The sequence below is a fragment of the Vanessa cardui genome, chromosome Z (genome assembly GCF_905220365.1).
Source record: "Vanessa cardui chromosome Z, ilVanCard2.1, whole genome shotgun sequence".
NCBI classification, from domain to species: Eukaryota; Metazoa; Arthropoda; class Insecta; order Lepidoptera; family Nymphalidae; genus Vanessa; species Vanessa cardui.
In genome coordinates, this window is record NC_061154.1 from 15,729,264 (window position 1) to 15,739,317 (window position 10,054).

Below are 10,054 nucleotides of genomic sequence, written 5' to 3' on the forward strand. Positions count from 1 at the left end.
ATTTGTCTTTATAATTCATCTCGTACTCGGCGATGAAGGAAAACATCGTGAGGAAACCTGCATGTGTCAAATTTCATAGAAATTCTGCCACATGTGTATTCCACCAACCCGCATTGGAACAGCGTGGTGGAATATGTTCCAAACCTTCTCCTCTAAGGGAGAGGCCTTTAGCCCAGCAATGGGAATTTACAGGCTGTTGTTGTTGATCGGCCCATCTTATGGCTACGGACTTTCATGTTCATCATCATCATCATCCGACAAGCTCTTGGCTGGTTTTCTCTTAAATGTTAAGTTTGCTCTAGCGATTTATGGATAGGAATTTTGGTACCAGAATTAATTCACACCTCTTCAATACCTGATGTGCTTTATTGGTATGGTAATGAGTTTGTTTTTGTAAATATGTGTAGCGTAAGATTTTATATGCAAGACATATATAATATTTCATTCTTTACCGGTGGAAATACGCATTGGTTTCATAAAAAAATCTAAATCAGCTAAAACTGATGGGATTATGTGAGCCATCAAGACTTCTACTGTTTTTTTCTTAGCTCATCTGATCAGTTCAGTATCTAATTTTTGCACTGTCACCGAAATTGGATAAAGATGCTGCGTTTAATTCAATACTCAAATCATATATTGTCGGTTTGGATGAAGAGGGGAGGGGGGCGGTATAGGGTGTTATATGCGTTGAAAGTAAAAACAGTGTCATAAACTAATTAATAATACTTTAATTATGGAAAAAAATCTACAAAGCAGCTGCTCCAGATATAATTTCAATAAGTTCCCTCGTGATGACAGCTTGGCGCGTCCTATTGAATAGTAGAGTGAGCTTTCTGATCATATCGTCGGCATTCTTGGTCGCATTGTCCATGGCCGCCATTCGCGCCGACTGTTCAGAAGCGGCGGATTCCTTCAGTGCGTAGAAGAGTAAGGCAGCAAATGTCCACTCAGAGTACGACTCCAGCTGATCATCCTCTACGTCGTCAAAAGCGTTCATGTTTGGTGCTGCCTGCCATCAGTGAAAAATACGTTATTCGGTTAATATGTTATGAGAATTTAATGCATTATCTTAAGTTACCAGTTAGTGTACATCAGTAAAGAAAAATTATTTGATGTGTGCCGATTTTCCTCACGATCATTTCCTTCGCCGCCTACCGCAATATTAATTGATGATCTTGAAACACGCAAGCAGTCATTGTTCTCTAATTAAGGGGCAAGCGTAGAAGCAACAGATTTATGTACTTTTCGAAGTATGCATGCTCAACTCCGCCAGATTTTAACTTTATAGCCTATTTCAAACTCAGGAAAAAAATAAATAAATACTTTAAAACTCGATTTTGAATTATATGATATTATAAAAATCGAACAGAATTATAGAACTAAAATTAAAATAGAATTAGTGTTGATTTAAAAAGATATATCAATCAACGACATTCAGTATTGTATATGCACCGCTATGAGCAATTTGCGTAAAATATAACTTGCTAATTTGTTTATATATATTCCTTCTTTGAGTGGAATGGATATTTCGACGATTTTTGACAGATATGCCCAATATTTATTGAGCCACCCCAGATAACATATTCATTAGGAAGTTATACAAGATTGCTATTAGATTATCATAAGGTAGTTAGGATTCATCGTAATGGTCGACTAAGATGCAACTATTAAATACACAATCTGAACAAGTCAATTAATTAGAGTAATTTTTAAGTACTTGAAATACTTTTTATTGAATTAAATAGAATATGGAAAACGAAAATAGAAGTAGTAAATAATTAACTCGCCTCTATTTTACTCTTCGTGAAGAAGGGTATAATGGTCATCTCGTATTTGACAGGGCTGAAGTATTTATTGTAGTATATCTCGCCTATATCGTACATGTATCCTGACTGCACGATGGCGGCCGCAATGGTCGAAGCGTCTTTGAAAACGGGAGCTATGCGACCTATCTGTTGAAATAATTGTATAAATCTCATGTACAAGTCAGAGTATATTAACAAGGAAACTAAATTAATAATTTGGACAAAGAACGATTTGCATGGAACAGTGCTAAAATTATGACATTTTTACAACTATTTGAGAGTTGTACTATAAAATCCAAGAGTAACTTGGGAATATATTGTCATTTAGCACCAATTTCTGATATTAATTGTTCAAAATTGCGCCGTTGTTTTGCCAATATTAATAATATTCCTTGATATAACTGTTATTCTGAAAATACGACACCAAATTTGCATAGCTGCAAACCATTTTAGATTTATTAGGGTTAATATTCTTAAGTACAGCCATGACCAATAATACAAAACACATTGAATATGCTCTTTTAAACTAATATTACCATTAGATTGAACATTAAAAATAATAGATAATTACATCTTTGACATTTATGAGCATATTTTCGCTGTATTGTCTCCTGAGCATAGCTCGTGACTTGTCTCCAACACAGACGAGCCTGTTCGCCACAGCATCCGCGCTGCGAGTCGTCAGGCTGCGTCGGATTCTACGTGCCACGCCCGTGTGTACACCGCCACATAAACCTATTTTGAAGTAACAAGTATTAGTATTACTTCTCAAAAACTAACAAACAACATACAAAAACGCCTTTAGAAATAATTTATCAAAAAATGACTAATCATTTATTTGCAAAAGACCAAAATTTTGGTACTTTAACATTTTTATACACACATATATTATGTTCAAAATGGTATATACATAATAGTCATTTCTATGATGAGAAAGCTAATCTAAGAAATTTAAGCGAATTATGAAGCGGATTAAAGATTAATAAACATGACAGAGTTAGCAATGATCTTTGCGATAACAGCGTTATATATGTATATATTAATATGTTTCATTTATGTACAGAACGGCACCTCTAAACTCTCTTAGCGAAAACACGGGGTTACGACACCGCTCATGATAAAATTGTGATCACACACCACACACAAGGCACAAGAACACGGTCCATATGTATTTTATACAGGAATATAAAGTACATATATGTTCAGTGAAACTGAGTCTGGAAGTTGGAGGGAAGTTAGAGGTGTATATTCCCATGCCTCGGAAAGTGCACCTCTTAGACCTTCCACCGCTTGAATTTTTTCCGTTCCTGTTGGATTTGATGATATAGAAAATGCACCTGTGTTCGTGTCACACACTTGTGCATTTTAATGTGTTCTGTGTAGATTTTGGCGAGTCTCCTTTGAGTTTGACTGCCGTGACACTGTCTGTCTGCACACCCACGACCGCTTTAAAATATTAATTCCCTTTTAAAGTAGAATGGTAGCTAAAAAGTTTTTATCTATTCTTACTGGCTAATAATAATGTGTATAATTATAAAAATATTGAGCATTATAAAAAGTACATTGAATTTTTATACAAGGCCACGGTTCGCATTTGATTGTTTCACATTATATTTTAATATTTCTGGTATAATTATTTTGAGAAGGTATATTCTTATACATTTTAATTTCGTCTATACATTATGATAAATAATTAATTATTATTTTATAGATATTATGGGAAAAAGTAAAGAGAAGTTAGTTAGTTATATAGTTGTGTTGGGCGTCTTAATCTTAGGACTAATACAATACTATAATTAGTTTTGCTGTGTATATTAAATATATTTTTATTTGTTTAACATACATAACATACATTTATGTTATAATATAGTTCTTATAGAAGCATAGCACTAGCAGCTAGTATTCGATGTATTCGATAACGTTTTTTTAGTAATTACATTTACAAGTACTTTTATTTACAATATTCCAATAGTATCTTTTCAGCATTCGAATTGTTCTTTTTGCGGATATCATACTTAATGTCATAAGATTTCGGCCAATGACCACGTCAAAGAAGATTTTGGAATCAGCAATAGTTTTATTTAATTAAAATTAACATTTCATAATAGTTGAGATTATTAATATGCTTTAGAAAGTGTATCTATGATATGATCGTGTAACCCATTAATTAATTCCAACTACGTGATGGATTGGCCCCTTCACCTATTTGAACTGTTGTTTGTAAAACATTTATTATACATGATTATAATGATGATAATTCATAATAACATTTCATTACAAAAACGAAACTCTAATATCGAAGAAAATATTCCAACAAATAATTTTTAATTGATTAAATACTTGTAAATGCCTTAGCTATACTGATATCAAAAATTAAAATTCTATTTAAACCAAAGATAATGCCTCAGACTTGACAATCACCTTCTGAAACCTACTTAAACCTGAAACCTTGTTAATGTATAAATATTGCAGGATCCATCATATATGCATCATAATGTCAATAATATAAATACATATATGACTTTCGTTGTCACTTTTTATATATCTATCTATTTATCGGGCACCAGACTGAAAAAAACATGTAGTATCCTCTACGTCATCGTAGGTTGTCATGGGATCGCTCAGCCATACCCGGGCAGACTGTCGGCGAGAGGCAAGAGGATAAACCATAAGCACCAGGACAGAAATAGGGGATCAGAGCGCAGATGCAAATCGGCGCACTGATCCATAGAATCAAACTTATGTGTGTCCTTGTCTATTATTATAACGACGTTACCCTATTGTATAACTTGCGGTATTATCCCACCTATAGCCGTGAACGATGGGGAGGCTATATCTGCACTAAATTACCACTATAGCTACTATATTTAATATACACAAAGGTAGAATCTAAAAAACACAAACAAACAATAACAGCCTGTAAATTCCCACTGCTGGGCTAAAGACCTCCTCTCCCTTTGAGGCGAAGGTTTTTGGAACATATTCCACCACGCTGTTCCAATGCGGGTTGGTGGAATACACATGTGGCAGAATTTCTATGAAATCCGACACATGCAGGTTTCCTCACGATGTTTTCCTTCACCGCTGAGCAATATGAATTGTAAATACAAATTAAGCACATGAATCAGGGTTTGAACCCGCAATCATCGGTTAAGATGCACGCGTTTCAACCACTGGTCCATCTCGTCTCAAAACTAAAACACACACCTAAGAGATAATATAATATTATACTAATAATGATTACCTAATTTATTACACAAATCTTCGAAGAAACGCCAAAAATAAAATGGTTTTATTTTCAATAATTGTTCATTACAGCGTTTGAATTTGTTCTAAAAGCAAATATTACCATGTGTTGAAATTTAATTAATAAATAATAGTATAACGAATAGTAAATAATTGATTAATTATATGCTTAGTATGAAATATTAGCACCGATGTCAATATAAAAGTGTAATCGTTGTTAAAAAACAAGCAAGTTCGCGTTATCAATTTTATTCAAGCCTTCGACGGAAATAAGTAACATATTTATACGATAATACTTATTATTGCGCGAATATTTGCGACTTACGTGACCATGATCTGCTTCAGAGCTCACTTTGTTTACATATTACGGTATTTTTATTCAATTAATCGAAAATACATTGCGTTGTTCGCAACATTTTTTGCAATTAATTAATGGAATTAATTTGTCTTTTTTTCTGTTGGATCTTTTCAATTAGATCATTGTATTCATTGATATATCAACGGCAAATAAATTGAAGAACGCCTGGTAGATACTTCTAACTAATATAAGTAAATTGGCAAATAGACTCAGCTCTGCAGCCTATGCGGTAAAAAAGATTAGATTTTTGACTGATGTGGATACAGCTCGCCTTGTGTATTTTAGCTATTTTCACAGTTTTATGTCGTTTGGCATCCTACTCTGGGGTAATGCAGCTTACATTAATACTATTTTTGTACTGCAGAAGAGGGCTATTCGTGCAATTTATAACCTGGGCCCAAAAAGATTCGTTAAGATGTAAATTTAAAGAAATTAAAATAATGACTGTCGCTTCTCAATATGTTTTTTATAATGTCATGTATGTAAAATATAAATGATTTTCCCAAAAATTGTGACGTACATTAATACTAGGAACAAGAATAAACTTGTTACGCCTTGAACCCGATTACACAGGGTTAGTAGCTCTTTTTTGGGGCAATGTATACGTTTTTACAACAGGATCCCAGCAACATACAACATTTTTTATTCAAAATAGGTGGACTTTGACTTTGACCAACGTATGGTTTTTAAATAAAGATTGTGTATATGAACTATGGGATTTGAAACCAACCCTACAGCTATTCGATGAACTTTCTTATGGTCAGTGTTTCAGTGTCAGTTTCTTGTGTGTAATGCTCCGATGATCAGTTGTCATTTTAGGGGTCTGGTGGTCAAGTGTTAGGCATATAAAGTAGCCTAATTCTTTAGAGTACTTGGAAGTTTGCTTATGTAGTATGCTTCGTATTTTATGGTGAGTTCATTGGTTTGACTTTGAAAGAGTAACAGCTAAACAGAACCAAAAGAAAAGTCAGACGGACCGACATAGTTACTTTTGTATTTATAATAATTGATATTAGCTTTTAAAGCAGGAATGCGGGCACCTAATTATTGTCACTCAATGCGATAAATTTTGTCCTATAAAATGAATCGATAATTGTTGTTAATATTATACATATTTTTTTAATTATTATTATAATGAAAATAAGCATTAAATTATTATATTTAGATTCCTGAAACAAACATTATTATAATGGTTATTAGCAAAAACAGATAGTTTCAAATGACGAATATTATCATCATTATCATCAGCCCGTTTTTGTCCACTGCTGGACATAGGCCTCTCCAAGTGAACGCCACTGTGGTCTTGCTCCGGCTACTCGCATCCAGCTCCTGCCTGCCGCCTTACGTCACGAATATTATGAAGTTTGAAAAATTAATTTATGTCGAATGTAATATTAAGGATTCGTTATCCTCGTTCTAAGGACTGTAGTTATTATGTACGGACTTATTAATAATTGCACGCCAACTGCGTATGCTTCTAGACGCACGCCTCACCCCGGGGTCAATAAGAGCCGAGATACCGGTGTTATCGATTCGTCAATATTTTATTACTTTAACACGACCGATAGTCCCACGTGGAACGTATCTGAATATCTGAGCACAAGCTAAAGTTTCAATATTATTTAATTAAGATAAAAATATAATTGCTATATATATATAAATAATTATTGAATTTACTTGTTTTTTGAATATATTTTTTTACTACCTATACATATTTAATATATAATAATGAGGATTTGGTATGCCTAATTAAAAATATTTAAAATTAGTTCAACGCTCAGACTGTTGACGTAAAAAGCTTTTCAATTTATTTCTTTATTTATCTTGTTAATTATAACAACAAAATGTCAATAAATTAATTTGCATTATAAAGAGATAAGAGAGAAAATATTGTTTAAAATCGATGAGTAATTCAAAAGTTTAAAACAAAAACAGAATACCTCTATCCGATGTGACAGCTACGTATATCCTTTTGACTTTCTTCTCATCCTTGCCCTCGACGCCCTCAGGAGGTGTCTCGGCTGGTGCGTCCGCCTTTGTCTTGTCATCTTTCTTGCCTACTTTAGCAATTAAATGACTTGACTCGTAAAACTTCTGAGGTCCGTAACCAAATGGTCGTGCCGACACAAGCTCACGTTCAGCTTTTGTGAACCTGATATAGGTGTAGGAGAACAAACAAGTAAAATTTTGTGTAAATGTTAATACATGTACATGGAAAGCTTGTCAGTTATCATTGCTGGGCTAAGACCTAAGAGGCCTTTTAGGAGAAGGTTAGGACCATATTCCACCACGCTGCCCCAGTGTGGATTGGTGGATTTACATGTGGCAGAATTTCGTTGAAATTAAATTACGGGTATCCTAACCATGTTTTTCTTCATCGCCGAGCATGAGTCAGCAACCATTACTGATTATACTTAAGATTGCATGATGCGATTTTTGGCTTATCGGAAAAGGCAGTGACATATGTCGCCAATAGGGTAAACAATATCGCAGTTACCTTATATAGTTTATGCAAAAATATAAACCAAAGCACGGAATATAAACGATGAAAATATATAACAGGTAGCCTCATCTCAATGTGGTCTCTTTTATAGATCGATCGATAGAGTGACGAGAGTGGTTTCTTCTAAATAATATTTGCAATTTATGTATCTGACAAAAATCTTCCAAAAGGTGCAATTTGGAACAACATGGCAACAGACTCCGAAGCTTATCACCCAAAATTAAGAGAAGAATAATGTCATAGAATAATGTAATATGTCACCATAGAAGATCTTATTGTAATGTAACTTAAGCCCACTGCTATTAGATAGTCCGTAGCTAAATAATAATAATTTATTAAAAATTAAAAAATCATAAAAAATTACGGTCTTTTTGTGATAAAATTGATAACCGTTAATATAAATAAAATTTAGCCTGTAATAATATTTATGTTCGATGTTATCGTACGTCTCGATGCTAAATAGACACGAAACTTAGAAAACAACTCATTGATATTATGATGTAAAGAATATGAAAATCATTGTATTTACATATTATTCTACGAGACTACGTATAACTTTATATATAAGTTATTAAATATTTTTTTAGTCTAGAAATCCTTGGGTCTATCCAGATATGTTCAAGCTTGCCAAGCAATTTAGATAAAGGGTGAGAATCTTTGAGGTAATATACATTTAAATATAGAAAAAGGGCTAATTTATAATTGGTAGGACAATAAAATCTTTTTACTTGCTAGCTGAAACCATCTTCATTGTCTTCGTAATCTTCTGTATGTTTTTCACCGATTTCAGCCGAAGCGACACTTGTTTGAGTTGTACCATACTAGAATAGTTTACGTATTTTATCTAAATACAGTTGTTATATCAATTTTGTCGCTGTTGCATCTATGATTATTGATTTGACATTTTAATTTTTTATATAGTAATTTGACATGTTGACATTACGTAAGAAGAAATTAGTTTAGCCAGCATTTTAGGTCTAGTTTCTATACATTTGTTTTTGTAAAGTCCATAAATGAAATTTATGTTCCTAATACTTGTTTTTGTTCACCTGCATTTTTACGCCTGCTCTAAAAAATAATTCCAGCATCTCTTTATCTCGATTTAAAATTGCGTAAGTAATAAATTTGCGTAATCAAATAATAACATAGATATTGTGGCAACTTATACATATTGGATGACGAATGTTTTTATATATTCATAAAATATTATCGCCTCTTAAATGGACCAAGATAATATACTTATAAAATACATCTATCAATAGTTCGTAAGTAAAATGTTTGCACTCTTAAAAAATAATTGAAAACAATTCCCACAGTGTTTAGCCATTAAACCTGCTCCTTTATTAAACCTCTTTTACAAATGTTACTATCTCATTACAACCGGGTTCTGCTTAAACTAATAATAATTTTAGTAAATATATTTGACTCATATTACTCTACGTTCGAAATCCTGCAACTTTATATCGGCTATGCTTAGTGTGCTTTATCCTTATTTATCACCCATCACGGGAAGGCTCAGCGCAGCGTACACGGTTATAAAAGTTACTAACTGATGTTGATACTACTCAATTAGTATAATTTGGTTACTTCCATAGCATTATTTCTTATGTTAATACTGCTTTGGGGTGGCGCTATAGATATTAAAACTGTTTTCATCGTACAAAAAATATATTACCGGTCTATTCATATTTTTATCAAACACACAGATGCTTCACAATATGTTTACAAACAATAATAATGATATTTATGAAAGAAATAGTGTCATTCAATAATTTAGACGAGGAGAAGATATAAACCTACCTCTTTATCACATTGCAAAGTTAATACAGCCTTCTTGGGGCACGGTATTCGTTCTATAAGATTCATCACAGTTATTTTCATTTTGGTCTATTAAAAATTTAAAGCCCATGAAAGTATACACTCATACATAAGGAACATTACTCAATATAAGATTATATTAATTATAAAAAGTATGGTCTCAGTATATTTTTTGCTATCCAGGCAGGAGATAGACATATTACATAAACATATAGGTATATACTTTTTACGTAATATTATATTCCTCAGCTACCCATACTCATATACCCAGTTGAGTCCATTCAACTGAAAATATTGGTACCATTAATGACGAGATACCGTCAA

General features: G+C 32.9%; 1 protein-coding gene across 1 annotated transcript; it reads right to left on the bottom strand.

Annotated features, from left to right (window-relative positions):
- Window positions 1-709: 709 nt before the first annotated feature.
- On the bottom strand, window positions 710-8,785 carry LOC124543232 (ATP synthase subunit gamma, mitochondrial-like). Its single transcript, XM_047121372.1, has 5 exons — window positions 8,641-8,785; window positions 7,350-7,561; window positions 2,377-2,540; window positions 1,788-1,952; window positions 710-1,009 (listed from the first exon to the last, which is right to left on the bottom strand). Exons 1-5 carry the CDS (start codon window positions 8,730-8,732, stop codon window positions 746-748), a joined length of 897 nt encoding a protein of 298 aa, XP_046977328.1. The 5' UTR covers window positions 8,733-8,785; the 3' UTR covers window positions 710-745.
- Between the last annotated feature and the right edge of the window lie 1,269 nt (window positions 8,786-10,054).